This window comes from Stegostoma tigrinum, chromosome 17, assembly GCF_030684315.1.
Source record: "Stegostoma tigrinum isolate sSteTig4 chromosome 17, sSteTig4.hap1, whole genome shotgun sequence".
Taxonomy (NCBI): domain Eukaryota; kingdom Metazoa; phylum Chordata; class Chondrichthyes; order Orectolobiformes; family Stegostomatidae; genus Stegostoma; species Stegostoma tigrinum.
Genome location: NC_081370.1, coordinates 45,634,162 through 45,656,923, shown reverse-complemented (window position 1 = coordinate 45,656,923; position 22,762 = coordinate 45,634,162). Strand labels below are relative to the sequence as shown.

General features: G+C 44.1%; 1 protein-coding gene across 2 annotated transcripts; it reads right to left on the bottom strand.

Annotated features, from left to right (window-relative positions):
- Positions 1-4,231: 4,231 nt before the first annotated feature.
- ptpmt1 (protein tyrosine phosphatase mitochondrial 1) lies at positions 4,232-15,220 on the bottom strand. Of its 2 annotated transcripts, none has more exons than XM_048545545.2 (4): positions 15,021-15,220; positions 10,484-10,564; positions 8,885-9,076; positions 4,232-5,153 (listed from the first exon to the last, which is right to left on the bottom strand). In XM_048545545.2, the coding sequence occupies exons 1-4, from the start codon at positions 15,201-15,203 to the stop codon at positions 4,986-4,988; spliced, it is 624 nt and encodes a 207-aa protein (XP_048401502.1). In that variant the 5' UTR covers positions 15,204-15,220; the 3' UTR covers positions 4,232-4,985. The 2 variants fall into 2 exon arrangements, with proteins under 2 accessions (XP_048401502.1, XP_048401503.1); XM_048545546.2 differs by having other exon boundaries at positions 4,232-5,150.
- Positions 15,221-22,762: the final 7,542 nt, after the last annotated feature.

The window sequence follows — 22,762 nt, the reverse complement described above, 5'->3', positions numbered from 1 at the left end:
GGTAGATACATTGTCACAGAATATATTATTTACTGAGGACTGACAGTTAACTTATAAGCTTTGTTTAAATTTTAAACCAGACAGGTTGACTTTGGTTAAGGCATCAGAGGCATCAGAGAATGCCTATCATCTATTTCACTGAGTTGAAACAAGCACAGTGTATGTTCTTTCTGTATGCAGATAATATGGCCCTGTGTATTAATATATATAACTTCCAATACATAGAACTGTGCCAATCTGTGAGCTTGACTGGCAATTTGTTGTCAGTGTAATTCTTTGCACATTTGGGATTATTTAACAAATGTTGTCCAAGCACAGAAATAGAACTAAGTTTCACAAGTGCAGGCTGTTTAGGTAGTCGGTTTCTTGCTTGTTGCGAACAGCCAGAGTAATGTATTGTTTGATACAATCTGTAAGGCTTTGGCTTACATTGCACTGACATTAAGTTTCACTTGCCAACCAATTAGCAGTCTCCTCTTACACAGTAAACATGTTATTTTCCCTATACATGAATAGTTTTTGAGAATTGTCATGATGTGTGAAAGATAAAAAGCTGTGACAGCACGTATCTTTTATTCAGCAATCTTCATACTGTATGGTGTGGCATTACTGTCATACTAAATGGGGTAGATTTGAGAACAGATCTTTCATTCAAACTGGATATCCATGAGGCACACTGAGGCAGCAAAATTGTATTCAACTACTACCTGTAACCTCATGGTCCAGAATATTACACAACCTACAATTTCCATCAAGCCAGAAGATCAACCTCAGTTCATTGAAAAGTGCAGAAGAGCATGCCAAGATCAGCACCTGGCCTATACCGGCAGGACCTGTAGCAAAGCTCTTCCAGTAGAACCACAAGATTACAATCCACCTGACAATAATACAGAATTACCCAGGTTCACCCTGTTCACAAGAGTAAGCTGTATTCATTAATTATTACGCTATCAGTCTGCTCTTGATCATTAGCACGCTGTGGAAAGTGCTGTCAGTAGTTCATTAGAGCTGTCAATAGAGCAGTAACCACGTCAATAATTATTCCTCAATGTTCAAATTGGATTCAACACTGACCACACTAATGTAGCTTTTGTTCAAACAGGAAAAAAGCAGAATTCCAGAGGAAGACTGACTCTCCTTGACATAACGGAGCTGAGCAAAAGTGAAGTCAATGGGAATCAGAAGAAAAACTCTCCAATAGTTGGAGTCATACCTAACTCAGTGAAAGATGGTTGTGGTTGTTTGAGGCCAATTATCTCAATCCAAGAACATCACTGCTCTGATTTATCAGCATAGTGTCTGAAGTCCAACCATCTTCAATTCTTATTGATTTTTCTCCTATCATTAGATCATAAGTGAAATAGTTAACAGCTTTTTCATGCATTGCTGAAATTTTCAGGCTTGGGGACGTGACTGGCAATGGGAGGGAGTGGGTGTGAAGCTTGGTGATTTAGTTGGATCAGACCTTTGGCTGGATTAAACACCTTCCTGCCACCCCAGCCTTTGGAATTCAGCCCTCGTCAAATTCAACCAGCAACTCTCAGCACCACCTGCACTGACCCTGCTGAAAGACCCCCAGTATAGGAGCAGCATGGTGGCTCATTGGTTAGCACTGATGCCTCAGAGCGCCAGGGACCATTGTTTGATTCTACTCTCGGGTGACTTTCTCTGTAAAGTTTGCATATTCTCCCTGTGTCTGTGTGGGTTTCCTCTGGGTGCTCTGGTTTCCTCCCACAATCCAAAGGTGTGCAGGTTAGGTGGATTTGCCATGCTAAATTGCCATAGTGTGCGGAAACGTGTAGGTTAGATGGATTAGCCATGGGAAAAGTAGAGTTACAGGGATAAGGTAGGGGGCACGGTCTGGGTGGGATGCTGTTCGGAGGGTTGGTGTGGATTCAATGGGCTGAATGGCCTGCTTCCACACTTGTAGGGATTCTATGATTCTGTTTATATTTCCATCCAGATTTTGGCTCTATCCTTAATGGTATTAGATGCAGTCTTCCAGCGGCACTGTTGGGTCCAGAGAGCTGCCTGACAATCAGATTGACTGATTACTCTGAGGCATGTAGACTGCAGCAATTCAAAGTGCTAGCTGACAGTAATTTCAAGGTCAATTAAGAATGGGCAATAAATACAACAGTGATGCTGCATCCTTTGAGCTAATATTTAAAAAACTATTATGGAATAATAGAGTACTTCATGAAAATTATCATACCCTCAAAATAGGAAATACAGACAGTGAAATAAAAACAAACTGCTGATACTTGAGAGGCCTGGTAGTATCTATTGGAAAAGACAGTCACCATTTTAATTGGAATGACTCTTTCAGTTCTAACTGGATTTCTGAATGTGTTACAATTGTACTGGACTTTGATTTCTTCTATTTTACTTGAAGAAAACAATTAACCTTCAGAGTTTCAATGTTCAGGATTTGTTGAACTAGTTCAGCTATATTCTCATCTACATATTGCCCAATTCGTAAGTGCTCTGCCTGAAGGCAGATCCTTGATTCTTTGCCTGTTGATGCTTCATGCTGAACCATTTTCTTGGCAGTTTTTCACAGTAATGCTTTTCAATTGCATTCTTCTGTTGGATAGAGTAAAGAGGCTGGTTCCAAGTCTACCTCAGCTGGAAACTCAATTGAACCCATTTTGTCAGCACAAGTGAACCACCGATGAGCCAATTAGCCATCTAAGCTAACAAGTTCCTCTCCCCTACATGTCTAGTAAAAGCTTTGTGAAAAACAGTTCTTTTTCCCCCCAAAAGACTTCCGCTGACTGACATTTATCTCTCAACTAATTACATTCAAAAAAGATTAAGCATTAATTATAATATCCCACAGTTATCAGGTTTATTTTTTTAAATCTGGACAAGATGATTTATTTGTTCCCATGAAGTTTTCATGAATGTAGAACTAAACATAGATCAGGAAATCATTGTAAAGACATAAAATTAATCCCACTTCTGTAGCCAGTTACATCTACTTCAAATGTTTTGCGAAGCCACCTGATAATCTCTGCTTTAATTCCATACTGCTCAAAGAAACTTCTCCAATCTCCAATTACCTTGAAGATTTCAAATTGTTACCCCTCTATTCAGAAATAATTTAGTTGATGAGCCACAAGTAATACAAAATTGAGGGGCAGATCATGAGAATTGTTTCCCCATGGCAGATGTGTCTAAGACCAGTTAAAGAGGAGGAGTAAGAGATTTAAAGGAGATCTACGAGAAACAAATCACCAACAGGGTGGTAGAAATATGAAATATGCTACCTGAAAGGTGGTAGAAGCAGGTACTCTTGCAAAATTTGCAAAGTATCTGGAAGAGCACTTAAAATGCCAGGACATAATAGACCATGGACCAAGTCAGATAAATTGGATTACTGTAGTTTGGTGTTTACTTGTGAGCAGCATACATATAGTGAGCCAAAGGCCTGTTTTTATACTGTATGACTGACTATGCCTCAAAGATGCTATATGAGCCGCTTATTAACTTTACATTTCAGGTGCATCTTGCTTACATGTTTGTTAAAACATTTACAAGATATTAATAAATTTTGAAAACTGCAGGTTGGCCCAATGCACGTTTGGGATTCTCATTACGTAGTTGTTTCATTTTGCCTTCACAACATTTCATTTATATTAATAATCATCAATTAGATTCTTGACACGATTTGCATAATCTTACAAATCTTCACAGTTGCACGTGTTAAAGTAATTCATTTGACATCTTTTTAAAATTGTAACATCTACAGCTTTTAGGTACAATTACAATTCAGATTAATGTGATGAAGGACCGCCCGGTATTGTCGGCAAGGGCTCTATATAAAATGTAACTGGAACATAATCCAACACACACAATCAGCCCAACTGTGGAACTGAGGTGATATAAGATTAGTTAATTAAGTTGTCATTGGCCAGAACACACAGCTCCCATTTTTCCTAACAGGCCATGACAACTTCAACCAACTGATAGCCAAATGCAGTAGGTAGACTCTTAAAATTTAGCGTCAAAACTCTATCCAAGTTGTTTGTTCAGTGTCATTCCACGTGATCATTCACAAACTTGTATGGCTTCTCCTTGATGGAAAATAGCTGAATTATTTTGAGTAATTACATAGAAGTTAAATATTACCAATTACTCTCCCATACAGACCGTCAGATACTAAGAAAAGTCAAAATTGGTGTTTTCTAAATGTACAATATAATAAATAGCTAATTTCACAATTCAATGAAATGATTCACAAACATTAATTTTTAATTGCATCACAGTGAAATACATTTTTACATATTACAGGTCGTAACAACATGTTGCTTATGGGTACACTTTTGAAGTAATACTTCAATCCCAAACCCTTTGTAGGAGTCACATTAAAGCTCTCTGCAAGAATAAAAACTCATTGCTGACAGCATGGAATTATGGTATTAATAGAACTCAGCCAACACTTATAAATCACATAAATGACAAAAATGTTGTTTTACTGTTCTTTTCCAGGTGACAATTAGTTCATACAATAAATGATTTCAAAAACATAAAAGATACTTTACTGACACAAGCTATCTCCTTGAAAACATTGCAATACAGCATTTAATGTACAAATGACACCCAGCTCAATAAAATGATGTTACATTAAATTTCAGTGGAAATTAATAAAGGGCATTAAGTACCCAGTATTTATATTCAAAAGTATGAACTATCCTGTTCAGTCTTTAAGTTACTTTGAAACAGTCCATAAATAGCAAAGATCTCAACAAAAGCTCAAAACAGATTAATATTTACATCAGTACAACTGTTCTACATTGCATTTAATTCTACAGAAACAAAAACAAACATCAACTGGGTGACTCTGAAAGCCGCTCTTCGCAGAAGATGGATAATTTAATCATATTCTCTCCAGTTATCATTCTCCATTCTAAACCTTTTGAGTCAACCTTTTGAGTCACTTAAGGGTTTTAGCATTTATGTCCACAAAATATTGTGCCACACTACTTGAAAGCTGCAGAGCGTTTTGCATCACACAGGATGTCTGGTTCTTCTGAGAACAGATCACAATAATAGCTCTTCAAAATTTTAAACTGTCCACTACGAATAAGAATGTGAGGTCTGATCGAAGCAATATAATCACATGCCTTCTTTGGAGTCCAGTGATGCTGCTGAAGAAAGAATTCAGAGGTAAACTGTTAAAAGATATTTTCTAAATAATTATATTTAATTCAGAATAAGATTAATATGCACAAAATGAGCTGCAATATTTTATAGTTCATTTATTCAATCACACGACTATAAAACAAAAATTAATTACCAGCAAATACGAAACATAGTACAAGAAAAACAGAGCTACTTACCCTCTTGCTCCTTATGTATGAATACAAGGCTTTAGGATTTTCCTTAACCCTGTTGGCTAAAAAGATATTTCATGACCCCTTTCAGCCTCTTGATTCCTCATTTCAGATTGGTCCTACTTTCCCGAAATTCTTCCAAAGCTTCGTTTATTTTCAGTCACCTGGACCTTACGTATGCTTCCTTTTTCCTCTTTGCTCGTCTCAAAATTTCACGTCATCCATGGTTGCCCTTTCTATCTCTCGTTTTCACAGGAACTTGTCTGTCCTGCACTCTAATCAACCTCTCTTCAAAGGCCTCCCACATATCAAATATGGATTTACCCTCATAACAGCAGCTCCCAATCCACATTCCCCAGCTCCTGCTGAATTTTGCTATCATTGGCCTTCCCCCAATTTAGCACTTTCCTTGAGGACCACTCTCGTCTTTGTCCATGAGTATTCCAAAAGTTATGGAATTGTGATCACTATTCCCAAAGTAACCCCCCTACTGAAACTACAACCACCTGGCTGTGCTCATTCCCCAACACCAGATCCAGTATGACCCTTTCTCGAGTTGGACTATTTATGTACTGCTCTATGAAACCATCCTGGATGCTCCTTACAAATTCTGCTCCTTCTAAACCCCTAACACTAAGTGAATCCCAGTCAATGTTGGGAAAATTAAAATCTCCCATCACCACCACCCTGTTGCTCCTACATGTTTCCATAATCTGTCTACATATTTGTATCTCTATCTCACGCTCGCTGTTGGGCGGTCTGTAGTACAGCCCCAACACTGTTACCGCACCCTTCCTATTTCTGAGCTCAGTCCATATTGCCTCACTGCTCGAGTCCTCCATAGTGCCGTCCTTCAGCACAGCTGTGATATCCTCTTTGAACAGTAATGCAACTCCTCCACCCCGTTACCTCCATCTCTATCCCGGGATATCTAGTTGCCAATCTTGTCTTTCCCTCAGCCAAGTCTTAGTAATAGCCATAGCATCACACTCCCAGGTACTAATCCAAGCTCTAAGTTCATCTGCCTTGTCTACTACACTTCTCACATTAAAAACAAATGCACCTCAGACCACCTGTCCCTTTGCGTTCATCGTCTGCTCTCTGCCTACTCTTCCCCTTCGTCATACTGACTTCATTATCTAGTTCCTTACAGGTTTTTGTTACTACCTCCTTACTGTCTACTAACCATCTCATTTGGTTCCCATCGCCCTGCTACATTAGTTTAAACCGTCCCCAACAGCATTAGCAAAAGCACCCCCAGGACATTGGCTCCAGTCCTGCCAGGTGTATTCCGTCTGATTTAATAGCCCCACCTCCCCCAGAACTGGTCCCAATGTCCCAAAAACCTGAACCCCTCCCTCCTGCACCATCTCTCAAGCCACTCATTTATCCTGCCCACCCCTCCCTCCTGCACCATCTCTCAAGCCACTCATTTATCCTGCCCATTCTTTCATTTCTACTCTGACTCACACGTGGCACTGGTAGCAATCCTGAGATTACTACCACTGAGGTCCTACTTTTTAAACTTGGCTTCTAACTCCCTACATTTTGCTTGTAGGACTCATCCCATTTTTACCTGTATCATTGGTGCCTATATGTACCACGACAGCTGGCTATTGACCCTTCCCCCTTTAGAATGTCCTCCAGTCGATCTGAAACATCCCTGACCCGTGGAGACAACATACCATTCGGGAATGTCGTTTTCAACCACAGAGCCACCTATCTACTCCCCTTACAATCGAATCCCCAATGACTATCGCCCTTCCAATCTTTTTCCCACCTTCTGTACAGCTGAGCTAGCCACGGTGCCATGAACCTGGCTACTGCTGCCTTCCCCTGGTGAGCGATCACCCCCAACAGTGTCCAAAACAATACACCTGTTTTGGAGGGAGATGACCACAGGGGACGCTTGCGCCACCTTCCTGTTTTTTCTCTGCCTTTTGGTCACCCATTCCCTTTCTCCCTCAGCAATCCTAATCAGCGGTGTGACCAATTTGCTAAACGTACTATCCACAACTTCCTCAGCATCACGGATGCTTCAAAGTGAGTCCATCTGCAGATCCAGAGCCGTCATGCGATCTAACAAGAGCTGCAGCTAAACACACTTCCTGCACATGTAGGAGTCAGGGACATCAGCCGCAGCCCTAGCTCCCACACTGAGCAAGAGGAGCATAACACGGGTCTGGGCTCTCCTGCCATTTTTAATCTTAAGCTTAGCTTAGTCCTACCATAATATCAAATGAACAGATAAATGAAATGAAAAAAGTTTTACCAATCATTGTACTTACCAGCACATGATTAAAAAGAAAAACCTTTATCATCACACTGCAGAGTCTTTTTATTGGGTTAAAGGAGGGGAGCAGGTGAGAGGCACTACACATGTAGTGTCTCAGGTTTAGCCACTGCCCAGATAGATCAGTGATAACAAGGTGAAAGAGCTGGATGAACACAGCAGGCCAAGCAGCATCAGAGGAGCAGGAAGGCTGACGTTTCTGGCCTAGACACTTCAGAAAACTAGCCCAAATGTATCAGTTCACTCACCTTCCAAGACTGCAGTTCAATCACTTCCACTCAGCTCTGCTGCTGAAATGAAGAACTTTCCCTCCAGCAGCCCCCTGGTCCTTGCTCTCACCACTCCCACTGCTGCTGCAAAAATTTCCTCAAATCCCATCTGAACTTCCAACAACTTACTTTAAAACTGTGCTCCCTGCTTATTGACTCTTCTTTAATGGGAAATGTTTCTCCCTAACCAACCTGTCTATGCCCCTCAGATGGGTGTTCAGCCTAATCGGATACCCCCTCAGCCATCTCTGCTCTAGGGAAAATAATCGAGTCTATCTAGTCTCTCTTCAGTCTACCATAGTTGAATCATATCAGACCAGGCAACATTCCCTCCACCCTCACATACAACCACAATCCTCCTATAGTGTCAGGACCAAAATTATACATAGTACTCTAGCCACGGCCCAACACTATATACAGCTCCACCATGATCTGAAACAGTAATTCTATTTCTCCCTTCACAGATATCGTTGAACCTACTATTTCCAGCATTTTGTTTCCACTTCACATTTCCAGCATCTGTTTTTGTTCTGAACAGCAGGGCTCCATACGCAATTGAAAATAAATTTTACTGGTGTATTTCTGAATGAAGACTGGGGCCACTGCTATTGCTTTATTTTCAAGACCAGCCTCAAAATCACAATCCCTTCTTGCAAGATGCAGCAGACAGAATAATGAAGGATGTCAGAATTGAAGGTATATTTCCACTCGTCATCTTGCAATTAAAAGGAAGATTTTAGGAGGTAAACGTCCTGTGGTAAAAATTAACTTACCTTTCTATAACTTATGCAAAATATACGGATAATAAATTCAGTACTTTACATGTAAAATTACATATCAGATATATAATTTTACAACTGTGATTGTGTAATTTGAAGTTTCTTAAAGTTTCAAAAACAAAATACCTACTCAACATTTACCCAGAACAGCCTTTCGCTAATGAAATAAGTACTGCTTATTATAAAGAGGTTTAGTCAACATACGTGAATTAAATATGCTGCCACCATAGTGGCACTGCGTGATCGTCCAGCCTTACAGTGCACATAAACACTGGTTCCATTTTTACGATGCTTAGTAAGAAAATCAACGCCTTTTCTCAGGTCTTCTAATTTTGGCACTCCAAGTATATCCACTGTGCTGAGACGCAACTGCTCCACACCAAAGGACTCCCATTCCTGAAAACACAACTTCAGTTAGGAATCAACTTGAAAGCATTCTAATGAAGTGCAATACCTCAAATAATGTTGCATTTCTCAACAAAAATCAACATGTCAAATAATGCTTTTGGTCACAAGGCACAGCCAAGTAACTGCACTGCCAAAGACAGATATGAACATGTTTTGTAAAATCTGAATGATAATGCTCATAACTGGCTGACAACCTACATTTATAAAAGAACTAGTTTCCAATGGTAGCATGTGCAGAATAAATCTTGAAAGGACTGATCACTTGATAATTTCTATACATTCTTGATTTAATTAATAAGTGGCACAACTTCTGTGAAATTACAGACTGAAGAAATAAAAACTCAATGGCAAAGAAGCATTCCATACTTTTATTGGGGCTTTTCTCTCACAAAAAGACCAATATACTTTAGCAAAATAAATGTATTCACATAAGAAAATCTTCCAAGGCTACAATTGTGGGACGACATGCAAAGTGAAACTTCCACTTGCAACACATTTTCATCCAGAGTAATAATACTAATTGTGAGGTCCTTCAACAAAACACAGTCCAGTTTCAATAACAAACCCAATAACAAAAAACCTATAAGCCTTCACATTCTGCATGATCAAATACTTTTTGTGTACATTGCTTTCCATTTTGTCAGCTTGCAAATCACAAAAAGCAAAAAAGCAGCTGCTAAGGAGATTGAAATCATAATAACATGAAATCAACACATAGCAGTCAACCTAAAGAAGGCACGTAAACATCAGCATTCAGTTTGATGATGCTACAGAGTGGCTCATGACGAAAATGTGAAAGTTTGAACATCTTGTAAAGAAAGAGTTAGCTTGTATCTGATATCCATTGTACTGAAATAACCTTCAAGACACATGGTCCAAAATAACACATAGCATAACCACTGGGATAAAATACCAGACATCAGAGTTGAACTGTAGCCTGGAGGACAGAAAATAGAGACAGCAGCAACCATGGCTCTGAGTCACACAAAGAGCTCAGCTGCAAAGCTTGAAGATGTTTCTGGTAAAATCAGTAACTTGCAATTCTCCTCTCTCATTTGGTACAATATTGTTCCGTGATCAGCCATGATCATGAAGAATGGCCTCCTCTTGCTCCCAACTTCTATGTTTCTATATTTCTAAGTGCTACATGAAATGGCAGGATGTAGGGGTGAAGGATGAACAAGGTTGGTGATATTTGATGGTAATTACAAATTACAATGCTATTAAAAGACTACTGTCTCATCTCAAAACTCAAACTTATTTTCGATTATTCATCTGCTGTCAATTCTTTCTGCAAAGGGATCCCACACAAAAGGAATATGCTCCACTTAAGTCTAAGTAGTACGTTATCAATTGGGATATCTCCTCATTTATGAAGTTGATTTTTCTACTTACCTTTGTTGTATTCACAAAAAATTTGGTTTCATAGTCTTCAGTCATGGTTATCACTCCTCGAACATTCTCTTTCTTTATTAACTGTAAATCAGAATAAAAGAATCATCGGAGAAGATAGAGCAGACATAAATGTCAACCTCAGACAGACATACAAATAATGTGAACTTTTGTGCAGAAAGATCAAAATTTTTCAATAACACTAATTGACTATGAGTGAATACATGTTAGATATGGGCTAAGGGACTGTGCAGTAATGTAGCATGTATAATTGATAAAACACAAATATGAAGTACAATTAAAATCAAAATCAAAGAAATTAAAATTTGAAATGGAGTAGAGAAGCATAGATCTCCAAGAGGAGAAGTCACTTAAAGCAAGATTGGAAGTAGAAAACTCTCTCAGGCAAGTGGGAGGATGTATTTCATGTAACCATTGCTGTTCCAGCCACAATTAGAGACTGGTGAAAACTCAAGTTCACAGGTTTCTGCCATGGTTCCACCTATGACTGAACAGACTCATTTTCAACCCTCAGATACGTGGGACAATGCATCTCACATGTTATGGGAATCTAGACTGCAGGATTTGCTTCCATTTCTTTCCTTCTCTGTCACCACTCTGCCTCATTAAGGCACCTGGACTCAAAAGCATGATACAGTTTGATGGACAAGTCACAGAATGCAGAAGAGACCCTTCACCCCATTAAGTCTGCACTAATAACTCCCACTAAAGGTGTGTTAATCCCAATTTTCTGCACTTGTCTCATATCCTTGAATGTTATGATATTGCAAATGCTCATCCAAACATTTTTTAAAATGTTGTAAGGCTTCCGTCCTCCACTACCTACCCAGATTCCCACTACACCGAGTGAAAAAAATTGCTTCAAATTCCCTCTGAATCTCCTGTCCCTTACCGCAAGACCATGCCCCTCATAAGTGACCCCTTAACCAAGGGGAAGAACTGCTCCCTGCTCACCTTATCTATGCCCTTCAGTCTTGTACACCTCAATCATGTCAGCCCTCAGCCTTGTCTGTTTCAAAAAAACAATCCAAGCTTATTTAAAAAGCAAAAGAACTGCAGAAGCTGTAAGTTAGGAACAAAAAAACAGAAGTTGCTGGAAAAGCTCAGCAGGCCTGGCAGCATCTGTGAATCAAAAATCAGAGTGAACGTTTTGGGTCCAGTGACGCTTCCTCAGAACTGGCTTATCTAGTCTCTCCTTATAGCTCAATTGCTCCATCTCAGGCAACATCCCGGTGAACCTTTCTGTACACCAGAGTCAAGTCCTGTCCAGTCTGAGCGAATGAGTAGCAAGCTCCTTCCAATCACTAATGTCAATATGTCAAGGAGGATGCATTACAATAAAAATAAAAGGACATAATAAGTTGGAGTTAAAAGTTGCAGTGTTGAAGTGACAGTGACAGACTGTCTTGCCACCTTAAAATGATTTTGGAAGCAAAATCAATATTAATGTTCAAAAATAAGTAAGTGAATCACAAAGAAAAATATTAGAAAAGTACAGGGATGGTATGGCAGAATTGAGAACTCCATGGAAGCTAAAATTAGCCTACCGTTGAGAAATCCTTGCACATTTTGACAAAAATTTCACAACCAGAATTTGCTGAACCAAGCACTAAATGGCACAATTCCTGTCCGATTGTAAAAGATTGTACACAAATGAGCCCATGTAAAATAGGAGCTTCAGCACTCGTTCTGCTCGATCTTGAAGCAAATTCAGTCCAAAAAAGTTGCAGAACATAAAGCCCCAATTACATTCGGCACAACTCGAGCTTCTCTCACTTTTGCACCGGTTTAATTTTTTTTAAACGATTTCCCAATCAGCCTGGTCAGAGACAGTATCAGTCACATCGCTGAATCCAGGTTGGACTTAACTCTAGGCTCTCCCGGAAACACAGGTAGGGATGCTACCACTGCGCCACAAGAACACGGTGTGAAGCTGGATGAACACAGCAGGGCAAGCAGCATCAGAGGAGGAAGGCTGATGTTTCAGGTCTGGGTTTGTGATAATGGGAACTGTAGATGCTGGAGAATCAAAGATAACAAAGTGTGAAGCTGGATGAACACAGCAGGCCAAGCAGCATCTCAGGAGCACAAAAGCTGACGTTTCGGGCCTAGAACCTTCATCAGAGAGGGGGATGGGGAGAGGGAACTGGAATAAATAGGGAGAGAGGGGGAGGCGGACCGAAGATGGAGAGAAAAGAAGATAGGTAGAGAGGAGAGTATAGGTGAGGAGGAGGGGAGGGGATAGGTCGGTCCAGGGAAGACGGACAGGTCAAGGAGGCAGGATCAGGTGGTAGGTAGGAAATGGAGGTGCGGCTTGAGGTGGGAGGAAGGGATGGGTGAGAGGAAGAACAGTCTAGAGAAGCGGAGACAGGCTGGGCTGGTTTCGGGATGCAGTGGGGAGAGGGGAGATTTTGAAGCGGAAGTCCACATTGATACCATTGGGGGCTGCAGGGCTCCCAAGCGGAATAGGAGTTGCTGTTCCTGCAACCTTTGGGTGGCATCATTGTGGTACTGCAGGAGGCCCATGATGGGCATTCCTCATCTGAGGAATGGGAGGAGGAGTTAAAATGGTTCGCGACTGGGAGGTGCAGTTGTTTGTTGCGAACCGAGCAGAGGTGTTCTGCAAAGCAGTCCCCAAGCCTCCGCTTGGTTTCCCCAATGTAGAGGTAGCCACACCGGGTACAATGGATACAATATACCACATTGGCAGATGTGCAGGTGAACATCTGCTTAATATGGAAGGTCATCTTGGGGCCTGGGATGGGGGTGAGGGAAGAGGTGTGAGGGCAAGTGTAGCACTTCCTGCGGTTGCAGGGGAAGGTGCCGGGTGTGGTGGGGTTGGAGGGGAATGTACAGCGAACAAGGGAGTCGTGGAGAGAGCGGTCTCTCCGGAAGGCAGACAAGGGTGGGGATGGAAAAATAGCTTGGGTGGTGGGGTCAGATTGTAGATGGTGGAAGTGTCGGAGGATGATACGTTGTATCCAGAGGTTGGTGGGGTGGTATGTGAGAACAAGGGGGATCCTCTGGGGGCAGTTGTGGCGGGGGCGGGGTGTGAGGGATGTGTTGCACGAAATGTGGGAGACGCGGTCAAGGGCATTCTCGACCACTGCGGGGGGAAAGTTGCGGTCCTTGAAGAACGTTGACATCTGGGATGTGCGGGAGTGGAATGCCTCATCCTGGGAGCAGATGCGGCGGAGGCAGAGGAATTGGGAATAGAGGATGGAATTTTTGCAGGAGGGTGGGTGGGAGGATGTGTATTCTAGGTAGCTGTGGGAGTCAGTGGGCTTGAAGTGGACATCAGTTTCTAGCTGGTACCCTCAGATGGAGACTGAGAGGTCCAGGAAGGTGAGGGATGTGCTGGAGATGGCCAAGGTGAACTTGAGGTTGGGGTGGAAGGTGTTGGTGAAGTGGATGAACTGTTAGAGTTCCTCTGGGGAGCAAGAGGCGGCGCCGATACAGTCATCAATGTAACGGAGGAAGAGGTGGGGTTTGGGGGCCTGTATAGGTGTGGAAGAGGGACTGTTCCACGTAACCTACAAAGAGGCAGGCATAGCTTGGGCCCATGCGGGTACCCATGGCCACCCCCTTTGTCTGTAGGAAGTGGGAGGAATCAAAAGAGAAGTTGTTGAGGGTGAGGACAAGTTCGGCTTGGCGGATGAGGGTGTCGGTGGAGGGGGATTGGTCGGACCTGCGGGACAGGAAGAAGCTGAGGGCCTTGAGACCATCTGCATGAGGAATACAGGTGTATAGGGACTGGACGTCCATGGTGAAAATGAGGTGTTGGGGGCCAGGGATTTGGAAATCTTGGAGGTGGCGGAGGGCATGGGTGGTATCACAGACGTAGGTAGGGAGTTCCTGGACCAAAGGGGAGAAAATGGAGTCCAGATAGGCGGAGATGAGCTCAGTGGGGCAGGAGCAGGCTGAGACAATGGGTCGACCAGGGCAGGCAGGTTTGTGGATTTTGGGAAGGAGATAGAAACGGGCCGTGCGGGGTTGGGGAACAATGAGGTTGGAGGCTGTGGGTGGGAGGTCCCCTGAGGTGATGAGGTCCTGGATGGTGTTGGAGATGATGGTTTGGTGCTCGGGGGTGGGGGTCATGTTGAAGGGGGCGGTAGGAGGTGGTGTCGGAGAGTTGGCGTCTGGCCTCGGCGATGTAGAGGTCAGTGCGCCATACTACCACTGCGCCACCCTTGTCTGCGGGTTTGATGGTGAGGTTGGGGTTGGAGCGGAGGGGGTGGAGGGCTGCCCGTTCTGTGGGGGAGAGGTTGGAGCGGGTGAGAGGGGACGGTCCATTGTGGCCCCTCGGTGAACGGAGTGAACCTCCAGCACACAGTCCCACCTTGTTCCCTAAACCCCGCCCATGCACGCTAGACCCCGCCCCCCGCGATGGCGTACGAGTTCCGATGCCGGACCCCGCCCAATCGTACAGACCACACCCCCACTATAAAGCCGCGCCCTTCGCCACCTATTTACCACAACAGACCCCCTCCTGTCCCCGAACCGCCCCCCGTCCCCCTACCTCATTGGTGAGCGAGCGGAAGGGTAGCGCCCCGATGATGACGGTCTGGTCGATGCGGTCATACCAATGGCGGCCCCACACCTTCGACATGAAGATGTTGTAACCCAGACTCGGGTAGAAAACCGCCCGCGCCAATAGCGCCTCCATCATCAACGGCCACTTCCTATCCTTCACCTCCCCCATACGCGCTGGCTGCTACTTCCGGTCCGCCCCCGAGCCGCGCTCCCCCCACTCCTCCCGTCCCCTCACTGCGGTTCCCCCGGTTGCTGGGACGTCCTTTATTTATTTCTCCAGAGGCAGGGACCACCTAAAATTTGAAACAAACGGCTGGTTAATGTACAACCCACATGTCAAATGAAAATGAAACGGTTTCGAGTGCGGAAGGAAGCCGTTTGACCCATCGTACCCGCACTAGCCCTATTATTCAGTTCGACTCTCTTATCTAGTGCCATCCTCTGCCTTTTCCCCATATCCTTGCACATCATTCCGATCCAAACAATCATCAAATGCCTCAACTGAACCTCCGACCCACACATATCTGTGCGATCCGTGTCATAACTTAGTACGAATGAATCCCGACAGTGCAGAAAGAGACCATTCGATCCACCGAGTGTAGTCACTGACCCCCCCCCCCCCCCCCCAGACATCATCCCACCATATCCCCGTAACCCGGCATTTACCACAGCTAATTCACCCAGCCTGCACAACCGTAAAACGTAGGGGCAGAAATTAAGGCCATTCAGCCCATCAAGTCTGCTCTGTCATTCAATCATGGCTGATAACTGTGGGCTGTATGGGGCAATTTAGCATAGCCGACCTGCCTACCCTGCACATGTTCAGACTGTGGGAGGAAACTGGCCCCGGAGAAAAGCCATGCAGACACAGGGAGAACATGCAAACTCCGCACAGTCACCCAAGGCTGGACTTCACCCTGGGTCCTTGGTGTTATGAGTTAACAGTGCTAGCCAATGTGCCACCTAATGTGCTGTGTGAAAATGGTTTTGGGCACATAACCCTTGCATCATTTACAGATCACTCATACTTGTTTCTTTTACAAGTGGAAACAGCTTCATCCGATCAACTCTTGTCCACTTTGCTCATGATTGAAGATGTAAATCAGATCTCTTTTCAGACATCTTTCCTGAGAGAAAAGCACCAACTTCTTCATCCATCCTCATAGATGGAACCATTGTAATAAATCGCTTCTGCACGCTCTACAAGGCCTTTAAATCTTTCCTTTAATAAATCACTTCTGCACTCTCTGCAATGCCTTTAAGTCTTTCCTGTAATGTGATATGGGCTATATACAAATATATACAATACTCCAGCTGAGGTCTTAATAATCATCTTGTACGACTTCAACATCACTTCCCTACCTTTGGACTTTATTAATAAAGCTGAGAACTCCACGTGCTTCATTTATTGTCCTGTCTACCCATCCTGCCACTTTCAGTGATCTGTGTATGCTCCTGCACATCTTTTAAAATTATACCCCTTATTTATATTGTTTTTTGGTCTTCTGAACAAATTCTCTGCCTTGAATTTCACCTGCCATCTATCAGACCATTCCACCAACTTGTTCTGCAAACTTGAAAATTGCACCCTACACACCAAAATCCAGGACATTAATATTAATCATGAAAAGCAAGGGTCCCAATAATAACCCTTTGGGAACTCCACTACAAACTTCCTTCCAACCAGAAAAATATTCATTTATCATTTCCATTTCCTCTGATTCTTGTACTGGAAATGCAGCTTACTGCACTAAATGAGCTGCTGCTTATGATGAAGGTTACTGTCACCATAAGAAGTTCTGAAGAAGGGTCACTCGACCCAAAATGTTAACTTTGATTTCTCTCCACAGATGCTCCCAGAGCTGCTGAGCTTTCCCAGCAATTTCTATTTTTGTCTCCAATTTTCCAAATTGCTGGGTAGATGCCACTGTTGCAGCTGAATAGGAACAGCTTGGCTGGGGGCATGGCAAATTCTGGGGGACAAATCTTCAGTATCATTGCCAGAGCATTGTCAGGGTCTATAGCCTTTGCATGATCCAGTGTCTTCTGTTGTTTCTTGATAATACTTAAAGTGAAGTGAATTGGCTGAAGTCTGGCAAATGTGATGCTGGAGGTGATCAAGATGGATCATCCACATGACACTCTGGCTGAAGATGGATGGCTGCAAATGCTTTAACCATGCCTTTTGCACTGATGTGCCGGGCTCCCCCATCATTTAGGATGGAGGGGTTCTTGTAGAGCCTCCTCTTCTGAATTTTTAAATAACCGCCTTCATTCATGACCGGAAGTGGCAGGATTGCAGAGTTTAGATCTGATCTTTAAGCTGTGGCATCACTTATCTCTTTGCAGTCATAATATTATTTTTAAACTCTGTTGGATAGCCTGGAGAGTGTATCCTGTATCAGATGTTCTCCAGCTCTCGCTTGTTGTAGTCAAGATATTTTCTACAAGACTGCTGTTTTGAATTGAAAATTGAGACAAACTAAATTGAGATGTGAACTACTGAAGTGTGTTGCACATGGAGAGAACTGACTAGTTGCTTTGTCATGTAGGCCTATTGTAGTTTCATATTCCGTAGAGTGCTTCAGTTTCAAAATAAAGTGCAAACACAAAAACAAAATTTCTTTTGTTCAGTATTACTTTGAATACCTTTCCATAAAGATACCATTTAAATTTACAAGAGAAATAGGCTTCCATTAGGTTAAAATTATACCTTTGAAGAACAAGATGATCCAATTGTAGCCACTAGCAGGTTTAATGTTAAGTTTCAAATCATTTATACATTTGAGGAACAATTTTTTACATTAATAAACACCTGCAATTTGAAACATTATATTCCTCTGTCCAGCATTAACCCTCATAAACACTCAAATGTATTTCAGAATGTCCTCTTGAAATGCTCATTTAAAATGACCTGTTGCCTGTTTTTGCTAAGATTTTGCACATTCCACTGACTTTATCTATATTTGTATATATAAACATATCTAAATAATGGTGTATTTTAAGAAAATGAGGGAACACTGCATGTCAGCTTTCAGGTGAGACCTGTAAATTGTTTGAACCGCCTGACTGAAATGTTACGACTCAATCTGAATACTCTTCATTAAAACAGTGCAATTCCAATTCATTTAATCTTTGTCTTTTTCCATTTTGTTTAGCTTCACTGTCTTATAAAACTGCCTTCAGCCCAACTCCATTCAGATTCACTCAAGTCCTTTGTGCTTGGGGAAATTACAGCACTAAGTCTGATGGCACTCACACGGAAACCACAACAAAATAGAAATTCTTCAGCAACAAAGGCATTTTCCTTGCAAATGAGGTTATTTATAAAACAACAGGTGACAGTCATTACCATTTTTCCATGAGCAAAGATTTCCCTGTGAGGCACAGACTGCCAACAAATGTAGGTATCTAACTTTGCAAATTAAAACGCAAAAGACTGCAGATGCTGAAAATCCAAACCAAAATTTGGAAAGTCAGCACGTCTGGCAGTCTGTGTGCAGAGAAAGAGCTGATGGCTTGGCAGGGTGTAGCAGAAGCTGGAAGCTTGCACTGTGGCTGCAGTGAGAGTGACCGCGGTAGGAATGGGTGCCGGAAAAATAAAGTGAGCTAAGTAGGAGCCAGGAGGCTTTATCAACCCCCTACTCTCTGCCAGTGGGAGCAGGTTCCATATGAAAGGGGATATATGGTTCACAGATGACACCAAACAAGCCCTGCGTTACCTCACCTCCTGGGAGCTGGTGAACCATGCACATAGTGAGGGTCCTCGGCATCTCAGTGACAAGTGGAACTGGATGAGAAAATCCATCTTAATTGACTCAGAACCACAGAATGTAGTCACTGCACATAAGGGACTCATTTGGGCCACCTTGTCTGCGCACATTGCTGCTACTGACTAGACAACTGGTACTTCTGCAAGTCCACCTCTGGGAAAAGCACACAGAAGAACAAGATGGCAAGTGCATTGGGCCAATGACCCTCATTTGAAATTTGCCCAACCCTCCCCCGGCAGCAATCTCCTTGGGCTTTGATTCAAGTTTCTGTTCTACAGCCTGAATTAGATTGAGAACATACCATGAGGTGAATTTTACACATCTATTCACTACCCTTCACATCAGGCAAAGTGGATATAATTTTGAAATTACATCGGTAAAGTGACTATTTATTTAGTTTCTGTTTCCATCATATGAATGCTGCACAACTCTTACACAATACAAATACACATACATTTTCCTGAAAACTTAACTGGTATTATCTTTTGTGTATTTATACTCTTAAACATTGTGGGTAGAAAATATATATGAGAATGAAATAGGTAACACACAAAAGTGAGCATCAGAATTCATTGAGAAATAGACAACTTTGTGTAATTTCAAGTATTTCTACTTGATAAGACTAATAAGTGTTCATGTTTCATTCACATTGACAGAATTGAGCATTCCCATGTTGTTAATGACGTTAAATTATGCTATACCAAGATAAATTTAGAATTAAGAATTCCAAGACAGAATTACTTTAACTTTACTATGGATACTGTAAAAGTATATACATAAAGTGTACAATGTTACATCATAACCTTAAAAATTGATCCCAGCTAAGTTTACTCCTTCAGTTAAAATTTCTGTTGTATCTTGAATAATCTTAATAGTGCTCAAGCTAGATTGATTTCCAGTCTCCACTTAGACCCTTCCATCCCTGTGCTTAGTCACAGACTCACAAATCATGGAAACACACCCTTTGGTCCAACCAGCCCATGTTGAACGTAATCCAAAACTAAACTAGTCCCAGCTGCCTGCTCCTGTCCCATATCCCTCCAAACCCTTCCTATTCATGTATTTATCACAACCTTTATTGCACTTGCAAAAGTTTACAAAAAGTGTAGGATAAACACAGCTTATCACTCTCAGGTTGGCTTATAAATGTTGTAACTGTGTCCGCATCCTTAAGAAGCTTATTCCTTACGAGAACTGCCCTCTGTGTAAAAAAAATCGTCCCTCATGTATCATTTTAAATCTCTCTCCTCTCTATTACTTTGAACGGAGTATTTCAAAGCATCCCAGTGCCCTCTAGTGGTGATTTTTAAACATTAACCAGTTGTTACTCTGTCAATCAATGCAAATTGTAAACTTCTCAGACAATAGAATGTGAAGCTGGATGAACACAGCAGGCCAAGCAGCATCTCAGGAGCACAAAAGCTGACGTTTCGGGCCTAGACCCTTCATCAGAGAGGGGGATGGGGTGAGGGAACTGGAATAAATAGGGAGAGAGGGGGAGACGGACCGAAGATGGAGAGTAAAGAAGATAGGTGGAGAGGGTGTAGGTGGAGAGGTAGGGAGGGGATAGGTCAGTCCAGGGAAGACGGACAGGTCAAGGAGGTGGGATGAGGTTAGGAGGTAGGAGATGGAGGTGCGGCTTGGGGTGGGAGGAAGGGATGGGTGAGAGGAAGAACAGGTTAGGGAGGCAGAGACAGGCTGAACTGGTTTTGGGATGCAGTGGGTGGAGGGGAAGAGCTGGGCTGGTTGTGTGGTGCAGTGGGGGGAGGGGACGAACTGGGCTGGTTTTGGGATGCGGTGGGGGAAGGGGAGATTTTGAAGCTGGTGAAGTCCACATTGATACCATTGGGCTGCAGGGTTCCCAAGCGGAATATGAGTTGCCACCCACAGCCGACGCCGACGGAACCCCGCGCACGGCCGGCGACCTCATCGCTCCGCCCACAACCTCCACAGCCAGCAACCCCAGAGAAGACAGCCACACTGAACCCTGCCGCATCTTCACCTTCCCCCCAGACCTCCCACTAACTGAGGACGAACGGTCAGTCCTTAGTAAGGGGCTCACCTTTGTCCCCCTACAACCACACATCAACGAATACCTGTCACGATTGGACATAGAACAGTTTTTCCGCCGTCTTCACCTCCACGCCTACTTCTTCAACCGGGAACCTAACCCTCCCTCCACTGACCCCTTCACCCGCTTCCAACACAAGTCCTCCTCCTGGACACCACCCCCAGGCCTCCAAACCTCCCTCGACTTCTTCATCTCCAACTGCCGTCGAGACATTAACCGCCTCAACCTCTCCACCCCTCCAACCTCTCCCCCGCAGAACGGGCAGCCCTCCGCTCCAACCCCAACCACACCATCAAACCCGCAGACAAGGGTGGCGCAGTGGTAGTATGGCGGACTGACCTCTACATCGCCGAGGCCAGACGCCAACTCTCCGACACCACCTCCTACTGCCCCCTCGACCCCACACCCGAGCACCAAACCATCATCTCCAACACCATTCATGATCTCATCACCTCAGGGGACCTCCCACCCACGGCCTCCAACCTCATTGTTCCCCAACCGCGCACGGCCCGTTTCTATCTCCTTCCCAAAATCCACAAACCTGCCTGCCCTGGTCGACCCATCGTCTCAGCCTGCTCCTGCCCCACTGAACTCATCCCCACCTATCTGGACTCCATTTTCTCCCCTTTGGTCCAGGAACTCCCCACCTATGTCCGTGACACCGCCCACGCCCTCCACCTCCTCCAGGACTTCCAATTCCCTGGCCCACAACACCTCATTTTCACCATGGACATCCAGTCCCTATACACCTGTATTCCGCATGCAGATGGTCTCAAGGCCCTCCGCTTCTTCCTGTCCCGCAGGCCCGACCAGTCCCCCTCCACCAACACCCTCAACCGCCTAGCCGAACTCGTCCTCATCCTCAACAACTTCTCTTTCGATTCCTCCCACTTCCTACAGACTAAGGGGGTGGCCATGGGCACCCGCATGGACCCCAGCTATGCCTGCCTCTTTGTAGGTTACGTGGAACAGTCCCTCTTCCGCACCTACACAGGCCCCAAACCCCACCTCTTCCTCCGATACATTGATGACTGTATCGGCGCCGCCTCTTGCTTCCCAGAGGAGCTCAAACAGTTCATCCACTTCACCAACACCTTCCACCCCAACCTTCAGTTCACCTGGGCCATCTCCAGCACATCCCTCACCTTCCTGGATCTCTCAGTCTCCTTCTCAGGCAACCAGCTTGTAACTGATGTCCATTTCAAGCCCACCGACTCCCACAGCTACCTAGAATACACCTCCTCCCACCCACCCTCCTGCAAAAATTCCATCCCCTATTCCCAATTCCTCCGCCTCCGCCGCATCTGCTCCCACGATGAGGCATTCCACTCTCGCACATCCCAGATGTCCAAGTTCTTCAAGGACCGCAACTTTCCCCCCACAGTGGTCGAGAACGCCCTTGACCGCGTCTCCTGCATTTCCCGCAACACATCCCTCACACCCCGCCCCCGCCACAACCGCCCAAAGAGGATCCCCCTCGTTCTCACACACCACCCCACCAACCTCCGGATACAACACATCATCCTCCGACACTTCCGCCATCTACAATCCGACCCCACCACCCAAGACATTTTTCCGTCCCCACCCCTGTCTGCTTTCCGGAGAGACCACTCTCTCCGTGACTCCCTTGTTCGCTCCACACTGCCCTCCAACCCCACCACACCCAGCATCTTCCCCTGCAACCGCAGGAAATGCTACACTTGCCCCCACACCTCCTCCCTCACCCCTATCCCAGGCCCCAAGATGACATTCCACATTAAGCAGAGGTTCACCTGCACATCTGCCAATGTGGTATACTGCATCCACTGTACCCGGGGTGGCTTCCTCTATGTTGGGGAAACCAAGCGGAGGCTTGGGGACCGCTTTGCAGAACACCTCCGCTCG

Coding starts and splice junctions, on each gene's coding strand:
- ptpmt1 (XM_048545545.2), bottom strand. CDS start 15,203: ATGGGGGAGGTGAAGGATAGGAAGTGGCCGTTGATGATGGAGGCGCTA. Junction 10,565..15,020: donor TCCGCTCGCTCACCAATGAG/GTAGGGGGACGG, acceptor TCTGATTTACAG/TTAATAAAGAAAGAGAATGT. Junction 5,154..8,884: donor TGGCAGCATATTTAATTCAC/GTATGTTGACTA, acceptor TTCTTTCTTCAG/CAGCATCACTGGACTCCAAA.